Below are 21,850 nucleotides of genomic sequence, written 5' to 3'. Positions count from 1 at the left end.
ACTGTTATTTAAACAAATGTTGTTGGGTGCTAATACCTCCCTTACACGTGAATGACTCCCGAATCTACTTTTGTTTTTAAAGATTAAAATTTTAAGTTTTTTTGAAGTTTTCTTTGATAAACCTTGGTAGCAATTCTACTTATTTTTCTTAAAAACGTTTTTCGCTGTATCTTTGCAATTGTCCGGTTGCTACACGAAAATATCATATTTCTATCCTTCTTCTCAAAAATACTTTAAGAAAGAAAATTTTGGAAGAGAGAAAAAAAGAAGAAAAAGACATAAATTTATATTTTAAATAAATATATTTAAAATTTAAAAATATAAATTAATATATTAACAAAAATTTGATATATTAATAATATATTTGTCATCATAAATAATATATAATTTTTTTAATTTAAAATTAAAAAATATCTTCCCATCTTTTTTTTTTTTCTGAAAACTTTATCTCAAATATATCTTAAATTTACCAATTCATTTTGTCATAACTGAAAACAAGATTATCTTACATTAATTTTTGTCATGTTATGAAAAAATAATTATCACAAAATTTATAATTTTGTAATAAAAATTCTATTAATTTCATATTTATATCACTCTTTCTTTTAATACGACATTAGTAAGTATTTCACGTAATATACATGGCTATTTTGCAATATACAAATTAAATTAAAAATATTATAGAAAATGAATTTAATTGATAATAAATATAAATACACAATTTTTAACTACTCGGACACGAAATGTGATACGAGAATACGACATATCCTGTTACGTCTTTACCTAACAATAACAAAATCGTGCAAATTTGAATTGGTTTAAATTTAATATTATGAGCAATGATACTTTTAACATGCGTGTTTGGACTAAATAGTAAATACCTTACTTTATTATAGTATAATTACTTAAACACACAAATAATGTGTTAAAACAGCATTAATATAATATTTTAGTCACGACATGTGTATGAGAGTTATCTATCCATTTTTCTTTTTCATTTTTTTTATTTAGATTCTAAATATTTTTTTAATAGAGACTCCTCATCTTTATTTTTAGCACTTGATTTGAATAAAATAAATAATAATTAATTAAAATTATTTTAATAGATAAAAATAAAAAATGAAAATACAAATCTATTTATTTAGGTGAATATATAGAAGAGAGTAAAAAAAATAATATATATATATATATATATAAACCTTTTATTTAACTAAAACATATAAATTATATATATATATATATATATATATATATAAGTTTATCTTATCCATATATTTTTAGTACTTTTCTTTAAAAAATAAAATTTACTCTTCTCTCCCAAACAAATTTCTTCCCAATGAGAGCAAAGTTTTTTCTAATATGGTTTCAGATAATTTTTTTTCTTACTTTTATCGCAATCGGTTTACTTTTTTCTTTTTTTCATGTTTTTTTTTTCTTTAATTTGATTCCTCTTCAATAAAAACACGAAATATAATTTTTTATCACAGGATAATTTTCTTCCCATTTTCCTTTCCGTTCTCTAGTTATTTTAAAATTATTTTAAAATAAAAAAGAAAATATACAATAAAAGACTAAAAAATATACATACATATGCATATAAAGGTTCAACTTACACCTAGTATGAGTTATATTTTTACACATCATTTAATATTTTTATCAAATGAATTTATTTTAAAATAAATAATTAAATTAAAAAGTTGTATCGTATAATCATACTTGAAAATTTTTAAACTAATTTCAAATTTCTCTAACATATCCTACAAGCTAACAGTCTCACTTGTAAATATTACTCCCTTCTTTTTTTCTTGAGGTCGACAAATATTATTCCTTGCAATTTATGCAAATGTCCACTCCAAGAAGAAAAAGCCAAATTGCAAGGTCACATTTGTGTTGTTTAAATATCCTTGATTCACTTGTTTTAATTTTGATAATATTAACAAACATTCTCTTGCGATTAATCATTTAGTTAACATTAAATTTATAAAATTTGGAAACAGAACTGTTCGTACTAAATAGCATTGCTCATCAATTTTTAGCATGTTTTGGCAAGATCAAAGTGAATTTGAGCTGTAAACCTTTGCTGGAGACGAAAGGTAAAATTGAACCTTTTCCGTTTGCCAAATTATTGTTTGTGGTGTAGCTTAGTTTAAGAAGGCCCAAATTCAGATCTCTTGGATTGTTAACACCCAACACGTAATTGGATCATATTTGAAGCTAAGAAGGGTGATGCTAATAGCAACTGCCTCTGTTTAATGGGCCATGGCCACTCTCTTCGCATGACAAGCCCTCTTCCTTCCAGATTGTACGATAACGTACAAAGTTGTGGATTAGTTCACAGTAGAGGCGGTAGTCCATGGGCCATTGGACCTTTAGTATACTACTAGTAACAAAAGCATAATTTAGTACCAAACGGGCCTAAAAAGTTTTAATGTTAATGAATTATTGTTGTTAATATAAAAAATTTTATCTTATCAATCATTCAAAATATTTTATTAATATAATTTTCAAATTAATTATTATAAAAGTTACTAATCTTTATAAGATAGTTTATAATTAAATAACAGTATAAAAGTTTTACATTGTCAATACTTTTTAATTAAATTCAAACAAATTTTAAACTACACAGAATTTATTAAAGATCTTAAATCCATTTTAAAATAAGTAGAGGAGGGCATGGAGAATTAGATCTACTGTTCTCCGTCGCAATGGTAAAAGATAATCAAAATGAAAATTGTCTTGGAATCATAGGTTGTATGATTTATTATATTTTAAGTTGAATTTCAATTCTATTTTGACATCTTAATTTAAAGGTAGTCTTAAGTAAGATTGTGTTAGATATATGTAAATAAAAATATTTAATTAATTAATAAGAATGATAATAAAAGATAAGATAGAGGTTTTGTAATTGTCTAACATCATGAGTAATAGCAATGATAAAATAAGGACATAATGTTGATAATAATGATAATGTTAGTGAAGAAAGAAGAGAGTAATAACAATGATAGATACATGCATAAATGATACTATTAAAAAATGGTGATAATAATTGACAAATAATTATGATAGTAATAATAGTAATAACGATAGTTAGGATTAATAATTATGACAACGATGTTAGTAATGACAATCGTGATATAATTTAAAAGTTAAAAATTATAATTTTGAAGATAAAAGATAAGAATTAAAAGAAAAGTTAGTTTAAATTATTGCATTATGGAATTAAACTTTTGAATTATAATTTCAATTCTAACAAAAACTTCTAAATATTATTGTTACAAAATTGTAGGTCCAATTCCAATTTAGATTCTTAATTTCAAACCAAATTTGGTAGAACGAACACTTAATAAAATTAATTACAATTTAGCTTTACAAGATTATTTTTTAAAATTTATTTTAAACGCACTAACAATAACAATAACAATGTTTTATACTGTGTTACTTAATAATAAAATATTATATTAATAAAAAATTATTTTTATAATAATTAATATTAAAATTCTATTCATAGAATATTTTAATTGATTAACCGTATAAAAATTTATATTAATAGTGTATCAAAATTAAAATTTTATTTTTATTAAAATAAAGTCGTCTTTAAATTTACTTTAGTCCTAAATATATGCATTGACTGCCCGTGATCCATGCATAAAATTTGGCAGTATTGACTAATGGCTTAATGTGAGACTTCATGGAGAGTCAACAACATAATAAGCCTTCCACGTTGAATTCGAAATTTCCAAGTCATCTTTTTTTACATTTTTCTATTGTCAGATGGTAGTAGTTGTTGGGTTAACAAAATCAATGTACATGTTGTAGAGACCTCGAAAGAGGGAGAAGAGTAGCGTTTAAGGGAAACATAACACAATGTACTACTCTTATCTCTTCGCCAGGGATTCTTGGTTGCCACAATATTATGATACTAGTCATATCATATCATATATACTATACATATGATCTCATGACACATGCAAATACGCAATGTTCAATAAAGAAAACTACAGGTGCATAATGAACTAGGTTTATATTAACTAGTTTCATCTAACCTCCAACTTGGTTTTCTTAATCTGTGTGTGTCTTCTTCGTTACGGCACATGTAGATGACTTTTAGGACGTTGACACAATGACACTGCAGAGGGAAACAAACCTGAATTTTACGCTAGCTAGCTAGCAACCCTCACCCTCTTCATTATAGATTTATAATAAGGCCAAGGGGACAGGGTGACCAGAAAATGACATAGCTTGCATCTTCTTCTGTAGGAAAATCTGGCTAGAGCATCCATGGAATATAAAATTGGTGATATTTTTATTTAAATATTTAAAATTTACGTTGTTTATAATTAAAAGAGTATTGAATTATTTTTAGTCAATAGATTAGAGACTATTGAATTTGAATGTTACATTTGATAACAAAGGAGGGAGTGGCCCAATAGGTGGAATCGATGAGTATACCTGCCACAAGGGTTTACTCATTATTTGCAGATTTGAGGTTGATAACTTTGACACATTATTGTATCATCCCCTTGCACAAAAACACAAAGCAGAGAATGAAAGAATTTCTTTTCCAATAATTTCAACCTTTATAGGTTCATCATGCACCCAATATAATGGAGATGACCACCAAATTGGACTTCACTATGGAACTTCCAAATGAATTGCATGCAGAAGAAAAAGGGTGGTGCAATATCCATTATGGCGGTGGGATTTGAGACCCACCAACACGAATGGCCTCTAATTGTACCTCTAATCTAAGAGAAGGACGGTTGTTAACATGTGTTCCTTTATCACCCACGCGGGGCATTTCAGCTTTATGCAAAATTAACTATAGAAAAAGGAAGAAAACATTCACCAATGGTCCAATGTATTAAATGGGATTTCAGTTGCTTCTATACTTAGCCCCACAAAAACATGTGCTGTCTTTGACACTCCCATGCCCTCCCTGTACGAATATTCGATCGTTAGACGAAAAGACATTATATTATATATTTATATTCATTTGTTGAGACAATGTTTCACTTCACATGAGGCCAAACGATATATAACTTATTATGCTTGCATACTTTTATTTGGTTATTTTGAGACAAACAAACCGTTTTTTATAGTTCCATGTAAAATAAAAGTAACTATTTTTAAAAAATCAACTGAATTGAACGTATATTTGTTTTATGTCTACATGTTAAATTATAGATGCAAGAGTGGCATTTTTTGTTGCAATAATTGCATAAGACTATATATGATAAGTGCAACGACTACAACCGGAATTTTAAACCTTAATTCACTATGTAGCATAGCTTTAGTAGCTTTATTTTGTGACGATGCTAATGTACTTTGGGCTAGTTTATGTGGGTCATTTTTGTTACGCCTGATAAAGACAAGCATGGCATGGAGCAGACGAGAGGGTGGCCAGCACCACCCTTCTATTGAGCTATCAATTGCATTATTACTAATTTGCAACGCATGGGACCTCCATGCACATCTTACAACTAATCTGCGTGATTGCTCTAGAATAATATGAGTCAACATAAAGAAATTATTCATCCTAAATAATGAGTCAACATAAAGAAATTATATATTCATCCTAAATATTAAGTCTAAAAAGATATCTCACCCAAAATAGTATTTAAAGATTCAAGAGTGTACTCAACTATTACAATACTTACTAATCAGCTTATAAGATTTTTCTTAAAAGTCATCATGCACGCTTGCATTTTCAGGTAGTGGTGGCTGGTGATAACTGTAACTATGTGGTCCCCTCTGGTCATCGACTTTAACCTTTATACTTTGTATCTTATGTGTGTCAACTACTATGTTGTCTTCATCTAGAGGCAAGCGAACAAACCATAATTTTATTGGTTGAAAAACTTGATGTGAAACCATCTGGCAGGCCATACTTCTATTTACAAGTGACGGGTCAACTTTGATTCACAAGTTACAACGAAATCAAAACACAGTGAATAGTGATCTTTCAAAGATCATGTTTCTAAATTAAGAGGGATACTTGGAAATTTAATGATGAAGAGTTGATATATATTTTACAATTTATTTATTTATTTCTCTAATCTTTATGTTAGATTGCTCGTTTGATCTTGACTTCTATCTTTTCCTCCTACCTCTCAAGTGTATAAAAGGTTGTAAAAATATTAAGTAGGAATAGAATTCCTCTTATAAAAAATGTGGTCAGCATGCGGCTCATACAAGTACGTGGTTTATCACATTTTATAGTATTATTAATCATAAGACATTTTTTAAAGTAATCTAAGAAGTGCATGGTGGATTATTCAAGATAAAGGGTTATTGAGAAAATCAGGTAACTAGGTCCACACTGTAACGTGAAATTCTTTGCAGTCTTTTCCATTATTTAATGACTGTACAATCAATATTACTGTTCTTACCGGATCAACCTTAGTTACTCAGAAAAGATTAAAAACTACATGACACACAAAACTCATTCCTGTGCTGTACAGATATGAAAATTACGAAGGAAAAATAAATAAAATCCAAAAAAAGAAGTGTCATGAACAGAACTTGGGCAAAGACTTTGCATAGCTATGGCCTGATCCTTTTGATTTCGTAATCTTTGCCATCTGTACTTGCATTTTCCTACAGAATTTTTCTAATTCCATTACCCTCCACTGCATTCCTCGCAAATGTGCTCTCAGTTTCTCATTATCAGCTGAAAGATCAAAATTGTCAGCATACAACACCACCTGTTCATTGATTTTGTCTTTCTTTCCCTTTTGAGCAGCACCACTGGAGCTGCATGGTGAATCATTGCACGGAGTTGTGCTAGGAGTAACATGGAGTAAATTTTTTAGCTTAGATTGCTTAGAGATGAGAGCTTGAACTGTAGTTTTTGAAGGAAATTTTGTGTTCTGAGAAAGGTGTGAGCAAGTTTGAGGGGAAAGCTTCTCATAATTTAAACCACAGCATATCTTCAGCCTTTCTTCTTGTGACAATTGAGTATGTACCTACAACAATACATAGTCAAATTCAGTTTTTAGACAGGTTTATGGTAAATTTTTGAGACTGTTACCCATATCATAGTAGCGTTTCCAATGAATATAATAAAAAGATTTAGGTCTCTTTCTTAATCAAGTAGTTAGCCATATTACTCAAGTTATAGACTTAAAAATTTTAATTAGAAATAATTACTCTACCTCAAGATACATGTCCATTGCATGGTAGAGCTCATCATAAGAATCTCTAGCAGAATCTGGGAGTGCCGTGGCAAGGGCCAAGAACTTCGAAGTTTTCAAACAAGGATCAGGGGCTATTTCTGCTATATACAAATCTATTAAGCTAGCAACTTTTCTCATCTGAATTGGGGTGACTAGACCATTTCCCTGATGCAGGAATGCTTTCAAAAATCTCAAAACAAGGTTCACATCATATAAGTAGCTTATTCCATAAGGAGAAGGAACAAGCAAATTGTCCAAGGTTGCTTGATCCAATTGGGAACCAATCATAGTCTCCAACTTATTCCTGCTATATTTGCTTATGTTCAAACCCAAAGTAACCCGAAGAATCCCAAATAAAATCTTGCAAGAAACAGAACTTTGATCCATTTCATAATGCATATCTATCACCATTTCTATTATCTTGCTCTTCTCATCCATAGTAGAAGTGGGAAATTTTGCCTTCTGATAATAGAGCAAAAACCTGCCAATGACAACATGATCCAACTTACGCGAAAGCATTGACTTAACCAACATTACAACCAACAACGGACTCAAAAATAGGAGATCTTCAAACCACCATATTGAACGAGAGAAATTTGTCTTTATACTCTCAGTACTTTTAGAATCACACGAAAACCGAATCCAAGAACTATCTGTGGAAGAAGTAGATGGACATGGACTTGCTTCACTAGCCAAAACCAGCCTTCCCACTACAGAGTCCAAGCATCTTTCTACCATCACAGAAGAATCTGCCACCAGTAAATTCTGGCACTGCTTCAAAGCAATTAAAAGTTCTGACCATGTCCAATAGCTAATCTCTTGGAGTGACTTTTCTGTTTGTTCCAATAAGTTAGAAACATCAGCAACAGGTTCCTTCATGTCCATGTATTCAGCAGCACTACGCGCAAGAAACAAATTGGAGGGACTTATATTGGTTGTTCCATTGTTATAACAGAATTTTAACATAAGCTCAAAACCTTCTGCACCTCCTGGAAAATCATGGAATATCACTTTAAGCTTTCCAGTGCAACCACTACTAGATTTTCCAAATAATTTAGCAAATTTGCTTGAGTACTGAGTAATAACTGTCTGCAAAAGTACCCACGTAAAACAAAGATGATTTTAGAAGTAATGTACAATTCTCTAGGAACAACTAGATAACAAAGAAATTCCAACAACTGTAAAGTTAAATTTTTTATTGTGGAGAAAGCTACAGTGACAAATGGTTAAATGGAGCACCAAAATAACCCACCAAAAACATGGAATCACTAGAGCACATAGACAAGGAAAGAAACTGAGTAAAAAAACAAAATGGGAAAATGTGGAGAATGAAAGCAAAGTTCTACACTAATTAAAGCTCAGAAACCAAAAGAATGGATTGGAGTCGTTAAAGACAATAAATTGTAAATAAGGGTGAGCAGAAAGATCTCTATCTACTAATCATCTAGCATGGAAGGATATAGAAAAGAAATAAATAGCTTGAAAGCAACCCTTGGTCCCTCTGAAAAAATGTGAATAAAACAAACAAAATGAAGGTAACAACATTAAAGGCTCAGACGACCATAGCAGGAGCATTTAATGTGACATGCAACATAAAAAAATAAAACAAAATCAAGAGATGAAAAGGAATGACTCATGCTTGTGGCTTTGTGAAAATGGCGATGGAAATTATTGCCAGGATGGACAAAGGGAAACAGAAGTTGCCCCACCTCACTGCTATGTAGGTGCAAATTAATGATGGGCGGAAAGCTACACAATCATAAAGTTACCACCAAGGGTAGCTAGCTACTACAAGCTAGAAAGCAGAATCGAGAAAGAGAAATTAAAAATTACAAAGCATAAATCATTGAACCATAATCATTCTAAATTCATGAGAGAGCAACATTTAGCATGAACTGAAGCCATGAACCAAAACAATGAAAAGTTTTCAACAACTATGCTATAGTGTAGATCCTATAAACAAACACAAGACAAAAGAGGGTTCTAAAAAGATTGAGAATTTACATCAAAAGTAGTGGAAACAAAGCAAAACTGAAAAGAAAAAAGAAAAAGTGAATCACTGTCCAACAAAGTTTTGAAACAAATGACAAGAACTTCAAAAACAAGAGTTTTGAAACAATCATGAAAGAATAGAGTGAGGAGGTTTATTACCTTGTCCACCATGAAGGTCTCTTCTCCATTTACATCCACTTCAAGATTGCAGCAACAAGCTTCCATAACTTAAAACAAATAAATGAAAAAACTGAAACACAAAACAAATCACTAAAATGTCTTTAATTGACTTTCTGGAACTTATCTTACACAAAAGATAATCCAAGGAAGGGAGAGACATGAGAAGGCCAAACTGGGTAGGGAAGAGGAAGAAGGAATAACACTGATGCAAAGATCATATTCTGAGACTAACAAGAAGACAAACCAAAAGTGGACACAAACACAGGTCCTTGTAATGGGGTGTTAGTCAATTGGTGCATAAGTAATGTGGTTCTCCACAGATATACAACAAAGACAAAGCTCGAAGTGAATGAGAAGCAACAAGCCATGTAAAGACAGAAGACTAACATATATAATATATGTGGACGGGTCGTGAGTCAGAAAGAGCACACAACACAACGCAAGTAAGAAGCAAAACAAAATTAATTAATGTTTTATTTTATTTTTTGTTGTGTATAGCATATTATTACAGCATAATATAGCACCGAACCTTCTGACATTCCTGCAAAAATATTACTATTAGCTTATTGAATAACAACTTAGTTTATGAATAATTCTAATTTATTTTCTTCAAGTCATATTTTTTTTATAAAATAAATAAAACTTAGAACTTAAGCTTTATATCTGGCTTGTTCCATTTCCATTGCTGCCAAGTGTTTTATTTATGTGCATTGCTACCATCAGAGTTCAATATTTTAGTGGCCTTGGTGCCCCCACATCTCTCTTTCTTTTCTTTTTCTTTGTGTGTCAACTATCAAGTAATTGACCAAATTTACCATGTAAACCTTTTTCTTGGCATGTGCTTCTTTCGGGACCAATACAAATCGTTGCCCCACCAAGCCACCCGCCAGTTCAATGACACGTCGTGCTGGCTACTATATAATATTGTTAACCAATATTTACAGATTTGAATGCGTCGATATGTCCGAGTGGTTAAGGAGACAGACTCGAAATCTGTTGGGCTATGCCTGCGCAGGTTCGAATCCTGCTGTCGACGTTCAATGTTAGATTTTGATAATATTTTACTTAAAATTATTTTTTATATTAAAATGTGTTTTTTCATTGTCCAGTCATGAAATTTTTATATAATAAATTATGAATATAAAGTTATATTTTATATTTTTAAACAAGTATCTCAACTCTTTATTTTTTTAATATGTATATATTAGTAGAGTGAATAATGATGAAGTCCTAAATAAGATAAGTCTTTAATTTTTAAAAATACTTATTAAGATTAAATTCTTTTAATTTAATTCATTTAAAGAAATCGATAAAATTAAAATATATAATTTTTTTCACAAATCAAACTTCATGAATTTCAGGTGTTTGGTTTCCAAGTGAATAAATATATGATTGCTAGTTTGTTACTTTAATCTTCGTGAGAATGCTTACGGGGATTTAGTTGAGGGAAAAATTTGTGACGGTTTCCAACTTAGATTGTATCTAACAACTAACATAAAGCTCGTGTGAAAGAAAAGTTCTAATCCGTGTTAAGCACAATTTTGATTAAAATCTCGAAAGATTGACAGAATAATATAAATACGATTAGATTGGTATTACAACTAAGACTACACTTTGATGTTAGTCAAAACAAAGGTCTGAAGCGGTATAAGTATTATTAAAAAATTATAAATATTAACTAACATATCTTGGTTGAATATCTAATGTCTTGTCGACGCAAAAAAATCCTTAAAGATATGAAAAAGGAGTTGCATAGATTTTTTAATTTTAGGTTAAAAAAAAGGGTTGGATGTGACGGCGACGAGACGAGGGGGTTGACAAAGATTAAGGATAAAAAGTTCAGACGAGAGAGAGAACAATGAAGATGAAGACAGTCACACTTCGCCATTAAGGTCGTACTGAGTCAGAATCTTTACTAATTTACTTTTACTATTAAGATTAGTCTCAATCTTTCAGGTTTTATCCAACTTTTTTCACCCTTTTCTTATGAAAAATACAACCCGTAACGTAAAATTAGGATTTTTATTATTAATTTCTAATTAATTTTGATTATTTTTTAATATAATCTATTAAAATAAAATATTTCTAATAAATTTTGCAGTTAAATTTACGGTATAAATTATCATATAAAAAATTTATTAATTTTTTAATTAAACTGTGTATTCTAACGTCCCCTGGTTTAAATATGGGGAGTTTTCATCTGCTATCGATTCAAATGAAGCTCAAATATGTAAAGTTGCTGTCGTTATTCTAATATCATATGGTGTATGTATATCTGGTTACGCATTTTTTATTTTATTTGTGGAAATAGATATAATATTACTGTTATTAAAGTACTTTTTTAAAAATAAAATATAATGTTGAGTATTATTAGCTGTCGTTATTCTAATATTGGGCGTTACTAATTGGTCAAATGAGTCATCTATACGTGAATAATTTAGTGCTGCCAGCCCATTTTCAAACTGACCTTAGCTCAGTTGGTAGAGCGGAGGACTGTAGTGGTTCACCATAGATATCCTTAGGTCGCTGGTTCGAATCCGGCAGATCGGATATTACGTTTTGCCATTGAATTTGTATTATTATTATTATTATTACAGTGTACGGATATATTGCTATGTCTTATACAAAAGGTCAATAGATTTGCACATTTATCCTTTTGCCTTCTTTTCATGCGATCCCAAAGATGTTTTTTTCGATATTACTGAAATTGTCATGAATATATTATTCTTCCTATCTTCTTATTGCCTCTTGCAAAGCCATTTGCATCTTTTTCACTAAGTTGTGGATAGTAACGTAACCATGTTAATATAATCTCCTTGTCTCCTCTTCCATACCTTGTAAGTTACATATCAAGTATATGATAAGAAAACTCCAGCTCTTTTGATGTTATATAATTAGGTAGTGTTATTAAATGCATGTAGAGCACAAGTTAAATAATCACAAGTTAAAAATAAAAGTTACTAATGCATTCTTATCATATTCTCGGATAAACGCTGCCATAATTTTAAAATTATTTATTGATCTCTTAATCAATAACTTGAAGGTATTAGTTAACAAGACATGTATAATGTATATTTATTAGGGACACCAAGCAGTGACAAATAGCCAAGGTTGTTTCCTTTAATTCCATCGCTTCATGTGAGATCCCACCCTCCCACTCCCATCAAGCAAAGCCGTTTCCTAGTAGTCATTTCATTGCAAAATGGAAGAGAAAAGTAACTTTTTTATTTTGTTATTCTATGGGATATTTTTCTAACTTCTCCAGACTTTTTCTATTATTTGACTGATGATGTTTTCACTCTTTTTGGTATATAACAATTACAAACATTGTCCTCTGGCAACTATCATTTTTTGGTAAAAAATGGTGATGGTGATGGTGATTTGTACAAGACTTGATGCACTTATTGCACTTCCATTTCGGCCCAGTCTTTTCTGGGTCAAGCATATCGGCCTAGTCTGTAACATTAGAATTTAGATCATCCCAGGCTTGGGTAATGTTTGTTTTGGTGAATTGGGCTTTGTAGCTTTTGTAGCGTCGAAGAACTTGAATAGTTATTGGGCTTGATCATCTCATCCTTTTTATGCTTGAGCCTATTACTTTCAGGCGTTGTTGGTTAACTTTACTCCACTGACAAAAATAGCGTCGCTGAAAAATTAAAAATCTAAAAAAGTAGTTTGAAATAATATATTGTGTAATGACATTCACAGTTTTACCTATGTAAATTTTAATAGTTCTTTTTTTATAAGTATGGTAATTCAGTTTTTTAAATCTTCTTGTAAAAATATTAATATACAATTATTTACATTCATTTAGTTTGGAAAAAATTTTGCAGAAAAAGTTGTAAGAGAAAAAAAAATATTTTATCTTAATCCAAGTTTGACAAAAAAAATATCCAATTTATCATTTAAAATTTATTATTTATTTTTAAGAGAGATTTAAAATTTAATGGGGCAAGTGTTTTATAAAATCAATAAGAATAGAAGTGAAGTGTAATGAAAATAATAAAAACTGTTGGGAGAGAGACAATCTCAACTTGCCCAATATCATCTTTATTTATCTCTTAAAAGTAATAGAGTAATATTAGAATCACATTATTTAACACGTATTTTATAACATATTATTTTACTATTATTAGAATTTATTAAAGTCTACAAAATTTATATGAATCTCATTTTTTTTCTTAAATTAATATTTTTCTCTTATACTTTTTAAATTTTTAATAAATTTTAATAAGTATTTTAAAGAGTGTGTTACTAGCCTTCTTAAAGTATTATTCTCACCCCTCAAGAATATTTTCTTGTGTTTTAAACCCTAAACTGTAATCTATAATATTAAGCAGATGGTGAATCTTTGCAAAGAATACTTGGTGTTCTTTCTTTTTTGTTTTTTTTGGTAGAAGCCTACAGTGAACTTATTGCTTCTCGTTTTTCACAAATAAATAAATATTGAGGGTAATAATATTTTACCATAATATTAGTTAATCAAATACTTATGCATTGTATACCTTTCTTAAATAAATTAATTGCATTGACTATGTCCAAATAAGTATATGTTATATTATTTCTTATTTATATTCTCCTAAAATTAAATTACATTGATTGAATTAAAATAAGTAAATGTATACGTGATTGCTTGATAAATATGTAAATTATATGATATTAATAATTATATTAATTGCTTAATAGTTGCATTAATTAGGACTAAAATGATTAGTTTGTTGATGATACCGATTTCGATACTAAAACTTAGGTGTATTATAAAAAAATAAGGGTGTATCAATACCTTTTATTTGGTTTATAATTAGTTAATTAAATTGATTATATCCAAACAAGTATGTGCTATAAATTCGTATCATAAACTTCTAAAATAAAATTGAATTTATTGTATCCAAATAAATAAACAATTAATTGGTTTATAGTTATGTTCTAATATGATGATAATAATTATTATCTTAATTGCTTAGTATTTCTATTAATTAGGACTCTTCTAAATAAAAACACATTTAAAAGGAAATCTTACGAAAGCAGCTATAGAAAAATAAAATGAATATAATGATATAACATATCATGTAGCTTGATATTTAAAACCCTTCTTCGTCATATAATATGCTAGATTACGATTAGATTTGATTAAATCGTTATTTTCAGAAGGATACTATTTTTGAGACTATATTTTTAGAAATACGTGATTACGCCTTCACAGTGTATGTTTGGAATTAGGAAAACACTAAATTTAGCAAATAATTCAGTGTATAAATAAAATTCTTTGATTGAAACGTTTTTAAACAGGAATTGGTTTTATTTTTCAAATTATTCTGTGTAACTAATTTGATTTTATTTTTGCTTTTTGGTTTTAACTTTCTTTTATTATTTAATATTCAATTTAGTTTTCTTAAGGATAAGAAATAAATTATTAAAACCAGATAAAATTCATTGATCATTTGAAGGTTTTGCAAATTTAAAACTTGATTTCACTAATGTATATGTACACTTTTTAACAATAAATTTTTAACTACACAATTAAATTATTACATAACTAGTTGGTTTTGAAAAAAGTGTCTTTTCAGCAACTTACCCTTCTAATCGTCAAATGTTGACTAATTTATAATGCAAATGATATAAAATAATGTTCAATTATTATTATTATTATTATTATATCAATTTTATTTTTCTCCTGATTTATATTTTTGCAATGTACACAAATCTTATAAATATTCTCCAAATTCATATTATAGGTATTATTATATATAATATTTTTTATTTTTCTCCTAATTTTTTTTTTAAATATACACAAATTTCATAAATATTTTGCAAATTAAAAACAACTTTTGGCTATCAATTTTAGTTATTCATAAAATATTTTCCTTTACTCAGTTATCCTGCCTTCCCCCAATTTCAATATATCATCACTTTTATTTTAATATTTATCTATAGTAATTATACAGTACATATATTCTCACTACATCTATTTCTCCAGTGTATACTCTGTCTAAAATTTACTAACAAGCAAGTTAGAACAGATAGAAGAGCATTTTGGCCACAAATGCGTAAAAAAGTAGGTATTATTGTGTGCCTCCTAATTTTAGTCTTGGATGTTGTAGCTGGAATTCTTGGGTTGGAAGGTGAAATGGCACAAAACAAGGTAAGCTTGAAGCTAACTCTATTTCTAAAGTGCATTTAGGATATGTATACAAAGACAATTTTGATTAATGATGTGAAATCTATGATAAACTCTAACATTTGTCTTAATTAACAAACAGGTTAGGAGCCTAAGATTATTGATATTTGAGTGTCGTGAGCCAAGCCATCAAGCCTTCGTGTTGGGGACGCGTGCAGCATTGCTTTTAGGACTAACCCATGTTGTAACCAATTTGATGGGTCTCTACAATTGCATTCGCAAGTTTTTATTTTTTAGGCTATTCTTATTGGCTTGCTTTATCTTAACTTGGTAGTGTATCTCTTTCTCTACTGCTAGTTTGCAAATCAAAGGAACATCATTACCGTTGATATTTCAATAAATTATTTATACCCTTTTTTTTCTTTCTTTCTTTCATCCTTTTGATTATGTTGTCTTCCAGGATTGTGTGGGGCATTGGAATATTCTTGCTGTTGACAGTGAGTAAATCAAACAACAGGTCAAATGGTTCCTGTGCTTTTTCAAAAAATCGCTTGCTGTTCATTGGTGGGATTTGTTGTTTTCTGCATGGCCCGTTCTGTATTGTGTATTACTTACTTTCTGCTACTGGTTCGAGTAAGATATATACTTGAAATTCACTCATTTCTTCTATAGTATTTTTGGACCTTTTTCTAAAATATTGATTTGCAAAATGTGTCAGAGACTTCCCTGCTTCTTATACGATAAAAAAGAAGAACATTATCATTTTTTAAACGACCAAATTACCCTCTCCATATGAATGTTATGATGTATCTCTACCATAGTTCAAGTTGTTTTTATTTAGTGTCACAATTTTTGGCAAAAAATTTTGGTCACCACAAATTTCAAGTTAAATATGCTACTTATACGTGGATCTGTTTCTTTTTCTCTTTTTTTTTAATTGGAGCAAGCATTGTAGATCTTTTTTAAGTCTGCTTTTGAGTTACTTTGTTTTATTTATACTTCATGCATGCATGCTTCCTCATCACTAACTCAACACCAATCCAACGACAAAAATTGTCGTTTTAGCTGATATCTGTTTCGAAAAAAAAAAACAATTTATTTTCTCTTTCATACCATACTAAATCTTTTTACATCATAGATTTAAATTCATTTTTTTTTATCTTTTTATAACATGAGATATCGTGTCTATTATTTTATATATGCATGGTCTATAATTTATCTTGTTTTAGGTACAGGTGTTCTCAATATTCTTGGAGCATTGGACTAATTAAGGAGACGTACGATTGGGGAAAAAAAATAATAGAGATTTTTTTAATTCATGTAAAAAAATTAATAACTTTTAATAGTACTTTTTTTAAAAAAATTTGAATCCGTATTATTGATGGAGTTATTGAACTTTTTTTTTGCTAGTGGAGTTATTGAATTTTATTACCGCAGTAATCTAATTTGTTAATAAAATAATTTTATGTTTGTGTAAAATTATTGAGTGCATAATTATTTTACCATAATATCAGTTAACTGAATAGATATGCATACTTTTTAAAATTAGTTAATTGAATTAATTATGTCAAGACAGGTGTCTATTAGTATAATTTGTCTTATTTAAACCTGCTAAAAATAAATTGTATTCATTGTATCTAAATAAGTAAAACTATAGTTTAATCATTATTTGATTAATAACTTCTCTTTATCTAAATTTCAATAATAAATACATCAATTATTAAATATATAATAAAGAATATAATGAATATTAACAAATATTTATGTATATATAAAAATAAAATTTAAATTATATTTTATGATTATAATATTTTATTTATAAAATTATTATATAACATATTTATATAAGTATAAATTTAATTTAAATATACTTATAGTATAAAAGTTTTTTTACAGTGTCACCCAATAAAATGTTGTTATATTTGTAATAATTAATATAAAAATTATATGCATAGTATATTTTAATTGATTGACAGTGTAAAAATATTTGCACTAAAATTAAACACAATAAGTATTGTTAACATTAATTATATTTTATTATTATCTTTTTAAATTATATATTTAATTTTTTATAATACAAAACAACAACAATAATATTTACAACTATATTTTTCCTGATATGATGTTCTCTATTATAGAATATATCAATGCTTGAATATATTTAAACTCGATAACATTTAAAATAGTTGCTTAGTATTTATATTAATTAGGATACATAGATCCGTTTTGGTAAAATATGAAAAATGGAAAAATAAATAACATATTTAAAAAATAATGAAAGAAACCAGTTTAATGAAAAATAAAAAAAATGCATATAATGATGTAACTTATCATGTAGCATGATAGTTAAAACCCTTCCTCATGTAATGTGTTAGATTAGGATTAGAATTGATCAAATTTTGTGATTATATTTGTAGAAATAAATGATTTATCTACATACTGTGTAGGCTTATAATTTGGAAATCACTAATTATAACAAATAATTCAGTTTAAGTGACAGGTATTAAACAAGAATAGTAAAATTAAGAATGTTAAGATGAATGTGTGGTCTTTAATTTTCTATAAAAGAATAGAGAATAAAAATACTTTAAAGAAATTATTAATGGGATATCATAATAAATAATTAATTTCTTTAAATGTAAATTTTAATTGAAACTAATAATATCATATGATTTATGTAAATGACTTTATTTAACATAAAATTTTATTGTTGTTTGAAATGTCTAAAATAAGAATCAATTTGATTTTATTTTTAAATTATTATGTATATATTGAGAAATCTACTTCTATTTAATTAGTTATGAATGCAGTTAATTTTACTGTAACTTTCATTGTTTGAATAGACAATTAACTTATAATATAATTATTTGATTTTTGAGAAAGTACCTTCACAGCAACTAATCCTTCTAGTCGTCAAATGTTGATTGTTTTATAACTCAAATTAAATCAAATGCTTTTCGATTTGTGTGATTCAAACAAGTCAAGAAACTCACACACCAATTCACATTTAAGTAAATGCCTATAGCCAAGTATGAGCTGGTTTCTACTATGCTTTACTAGCATCTCCGTCTAAAGAATCCAAGAGTGAAGAAAAAGAAGAGAAAGTATACAATAAAGCAAATTGAAAGTTTGCACAGTGGGGACAAAAGGAGCTTTTACTCATTTAACCCACCTCCTTCCAATCTCATTCTGTACACTTTCTCTTTTAATCTTTATATTATAACTACATAATATAAATACCCCCACTACATCTATTTTCCCATTCTTCTGATCTTAAACTTAGTAACAAGAAAGCCAGAACCAGAAGAAGAGCACTTCTCCAACAAATGGCTAGAGTAGTGGGCATTTTTCTGTGTGTCCTGATATTAATCATGGATGTTGCAGCTGGGATTCTTGGCTTCGAGGCTGAAGTAGCACAAAATAAGGTATGCTTAAAGTTAACTACTTTTGAAGTGCATTTAAGATATGTGTATAAGGACAACTTTCATTATGTGACTTCTATGTTAAGCTCCAATAATTATTCTTAACAAACAGGTTAAGCACTTAAGATTGTGGATATTTGAGTGTAAAGAGCCAAGTCATCAAGCCTTCATGTTGGGGTTGGCTGCAGCAGTGCTTTTGGGACTAGCCCATGCTATAGCCAATTTGCTAGGTGGCTGCACTTGCATTTGTTCTCAACAAGAGTTTGATAAGGCTCCCCCCAATAAGCAACTCTCAGTGGCTTGCCTTATTTTAACTTGGTAGTGTGATATCTTTCTCTCTACTATAAGTTTGAAATTGTTTATAAAAAATAGCTTATAATTTTCATAAGTTATTTTTTTTATTTTAATAAATTTTATCGCATAAGTCATCATATAAAAAAATATTTAAAAAATAATTAAATAAATTATGCATCTAAATGCACTCTGAATATATAACCTATTGTTTTTCTTTTCTTCTTTTGATTGTGTTATTGTTGATCAGGGTGGTGTTGGCCATTGGATTGTCCATGCTGGTGATAGGGACCATGTCAAACAATAGGTCAGATGGTTCCTGTGGTTTCTCACACCATCACTTTCTTTCCATTGGTGGGATTTGTTGCTTTGTTCATGGCCTATTCTGTATTGCATATTACGTTTCTGCCACTGCTCCTATGGATTAATGAGTAAGGTATCTGCTTTAGTGCTTTTGGAGTTTTTAAAAAAATGTGGCTTTGCGAGAAGACTTTCATGCTTCTTGTGCTGAAAAAGGGCAACAAATGGGATTAGTTTTCAGAAGACCAAACTACCCTATCCAGCTAGGAGGAATATGTATAGGGGTCTTTTACTTTTCTTTTTCTTTTTTTTTTTTTCATTGAAGCTAGCAATGTAAATCTTTTTAACTTTTGCTTTTATGTTATTTTTGCGGATACTTAATTTATTGTCATTTTGCGAATATTATTTTAAGTTAGTACCGTGTTTATTTATTGTAATTTATTTTTAATTTTTCTCTTTTTAATCCAATCAAATGTAAAATAAAAGAACTGAAATAAAAAAAATCAGAAAAAAAAATGGTGACCTGCACCGCTTCCAGCACACAATTTGCGCCTGAAAGTGAGGAAGCGGAGTGACTTACCGCGTCTAACAAGAGGCGCTTAACTATTTGTATGATTAGAGTCAAGAGCTACTTAAGTAGCAAAATAAAAAGAAGTGATCTTTTATAGGACTCATAAAAAATAATAAAATAAAATTTAAGCAACTTTTAAAAAATAAGACATTACATGGAGATAAAAAAAAAAATAGAGAGAAAAAATAGAGTTACAAGCAGAAGTAGAACTCACTAAAAGTATAAATGAGTTGAATTAGATCGAATATTTAAAGCTAAAATTTTACTTATAAAAAAATATATATAAATAATTAAATTTTAATTTTAATTTGATTAATAATTTTTAAATTTACATTCGTTAAAATGTTAATATATATAAAAGCTTGTTTATTTAGTTAATTAAATAAATAAATTTAACTAAATATTTAACAAGTGAAACTTAAATAATTCTTAAACTCAACTCATTTCTATCGTCGGAGGAAACACGCTGTCAGAACACAATTGAGAGCACAAACGATCGATGCCCGTATCATCACTGCCTTCTTCCTGGCACAGCCTTTATGCTTTGTATTTTTAATTTTATGGAACGTGTAAAATTTTAGTGAAATATAATTACTTATTATATTTTTATGAATTTAATGTAATAAATATATTTTTTATTTTACTTGAATCTAATGAAATAACTTTTTTTTTTAAAAAAGGTAAAAGATGCTGAGAATAAAATTGAGTTTGGGTTCTCTTTTGGGCCAAAATGGGCTACTTTAGCGATTAAGCTAGCGGAAAGAACTGATGTTTCAACGTTGGCTTTCTTAAAAACAAAAAAGAAAATAAAAAAAAAAACGTAGGCTTTCTTTCTAGTGGGTACTGTTTATTTGAAACTTGTGGGCTTTTGAATGTGGGCCATCTTAGTGAGCACTAGTTTCTTATTAATTTTTTTTATTTAAGTAATTTATAAATAATAATAGTGATAATAATAACTTTTTCTTATAAGGCACATAAAGGATCCACAAGAAGCAGAGTGCTTGGCAAAAGAAGCTCTGATAGGATGAGCAAAAGCAACATTTCATGCTTAGTAATTCTCTTTGATTGATTCCTCACTAATCACCAAAAGGGTGTATCCTTACTTTTGTTGAATGCTCCTTACAGCAGTTGTAGCCAACTAACTTATTATGTTAGTCTTCAAGATTGGTACAAGGCTTTTGAAGAGTTCAATCCACAACTAGAATATCTGAAAAAAATAACTTTTTCTTAATATGTATATATCTTGTACTATATTATGATATATACATATTAAGAAAAAGTTATTATTAATTTATATATAATAGTAATAACGTTTTATAAAATACAAAATTAATCCATTTAATTTTTAATTTAATTTTTTTATGAAGTAAATCAATTTTATAAAATTCTACAAAAAAATAAAATTAATAATTTTTATGCATTATTTTATTTAAATGAATATTATATTTTTAAAGCATCAAATTTTAATGATATACTTACAAATAATTAAATTATATAAAATTTGATATATATAATCATAAAGATGATGTAATAAATTTTTAATTATTTAAAAAAAGTATATAAATAATTTTAAATTTATATAATCAATTTAAGATAATCATTTTTAAATGAAAGGTACAGGTATTAACCACTTCCCTGTTCGTAATTAATTCTCAAATAGATCCATATTTAAAAGGGTTGGTTTTCTAAATAAAGAAAATTTTAAATGTTTCTTTGCGTAAAAATATTCTTGATGACAACTCTTTCCTCATATTCACTAACTCAGTACTAATCTGTTTTAGCAAACATAGTCTGCAGAAAA

General features: G+C 28.4%; 3 protein-coding genes and 2 non-coding genes across 5 annotated transcripts; 4 read left to right on the top strand and 1 right to left on the bottom strand.

Annotated features, from left to right (window-relative positions):
* Positions 1–6,464: 6,464 nt before the first annotated feature.
* LOC113858702 (BTB/POZ domain-containing protein At3g22104) lies at positions 6,465–9,863 on the bottom strand. Its single transcript, XM_027491438.1, has 3 exons — positions 9,327–9,863; positions 7,155–8,264; positions 6,465–6,965 (listed from the first exon to the last, which is right to left on the bottom strand). The coding sequence occupies exons 1-3, from the start codon at positions 9,390–9,392 to the stop codon at positions 6,510–6,512; spliced, it is 1,632 nt and encodes a 543-aa protein (XP_027347239.1). The 5' UTR covers positions 9,393–9,863; the 3' UTR covers positions 6,465–6,509.
* A 438-nt stretch (positions 9,864–10,301) lies between these two features.
* On the top strand, positions 10,302–10,383 carry TRNAS-CGA. The gene has a single exon. It is a non-coding gene; the product is annotated as a tRNA-Ser (tRNA).
* Positions 10,384–11,809: 1,426 nt separating this feature from the next.
* On the top strand, positions 11,810–11,897 carry TRNAY-GUA. Its single transcript is given in 2 exon segments — positions 11,810–11,846; positions 11,862–11,897. It is a non-coding gene; the product is annotated as a tRNA-Tyr (tRNA).
* A 3,493-nt stretch (positions 11,898–15,390) lies between these two features.
* Positions 15,391–16,115, top strand: LOC113859710. Its single transcript, XM_027492416.1, has 3 exons — positions 15,391–15,489; positions 15,608–15,795; positions 15,926–16,115. The coding sequence occupies exons 1-3, from the start codon at positions 15,391–15,393 to the stop codon at positions 16,113–16,115; spliced, it is 477 nt and encodes a 158-aa protein (XP_027348217.1).
* A 2,676-nt stretch (positions 16,116–18,791) lies between these two features.
* Positions 18,792–19,606, top strand: LOC113859781. Its single transcript, XM_027492470.1, has 3 exons — positions 18,792–18,890; positions 19,000–19,205; positions 19,429–19,606. Exons 1-3 carry the CDS (start codon positions 18,792–18,794, stop codon positions 19,604–19,606), a joined length of 483 nt encoding a protein of 160 aa, XP_027348271.1.
* Positions 19,607–21,850: the final 2,244 nt, after the last annotated feature.

Source organism: Abrus precatorius, unplaced genomic scaffold, assembly GCF_003935025.1.
Source record: "Abrus precatorius isolate BTA unplaced genomic scaffold, Abrus_2018 Scaffold2, whole genome shotgun sequence".
NCBI lineage: Eukaryota > Viridiplantae > Streptophyta > Magnoliopsida > Fabales > Fabaceae > Abrus > Abrus precatorius.
The sequence above is the reverse complement of the archived record's forward strand: the minus strand, read 5'-3'. Positions and strand labels throughout refer to the sequence as shown.

What these genes read in the sequence shown, in the direction of transcription:
- LOC113858702 (XM_027491438.1), bottom strand. Translation starts at nt 9,392, where the DNA reads ATGGAAGCTTGTTGCTGCAATCTTGAAGTGGATGTAAATGGAGAAGAG. An exon ending in AGACCTTCATGGTGGACAAG is followed by an intron (nt 8,265 to 9,326) that starts GTAATAAACCTC and finishes GTACTTTTGCAG; the next exon opens with ACAGTTATTACTCAGTACTC. An exon ending in CAATGGACATGTATCTTGAG is followed by an intron (nt 6,966 to 7,154) that starts GTAGAGTAATTA and finishes GTATTGTTGTAG; the next exon opens with GTACATACTCAATTGTCACA.
- LOC113859781 (XM_027492470.1), top strand. Translation starts at nt 18,792, where the DNA reads ATGGCTAGAGTAGTGGGCATTTTTCTGTGTGTCCTGATATTAATCATG. An exon ending in CTGAAGTAGCACAAAATAAG is followed by an intron (nt 18,891 to 18,999) that starts GTATGCTTAAAG and finishes CTTAACAAACAG; the next exon opens with GTTAAGCACTTAAGATTGTG. An exon ending in GCTTGCCTTATTTTAACTTG is followed by an intron (nt 19,206 to 19,428) that starts GTAGTGTGATAT and finishes ATTGTTGATCAG; the next exon opens with GGTGGTGTTGGCCATTGGAT.
- LOC113859710 (XM_027492416.1), top strand. Translation starts at nt 15,391, where the DNA reads ATGCGTAAAAAAGTAGGTATTATTGTGTGCCTCCTAATTTTAGTCTTG. An exon ending in GTGAAATGGCACAAAACAAG is followed by an intron (nt 15,490 to 15,607) that starts GTAAGCTTGAAG and finishes ATTAACAAACAG; the next exon opens with GTTAGGAGCCTAAGATTATT. An exon ending in GCTTGCTTTATCTTAACTTG is followed by an intron (nt 15,796 to 15,925) that starts GTAGTGTATCTC and finishes GTTGTCTTCCAG; the next exon opens with GATTGTGTGGGGCATTGGAA.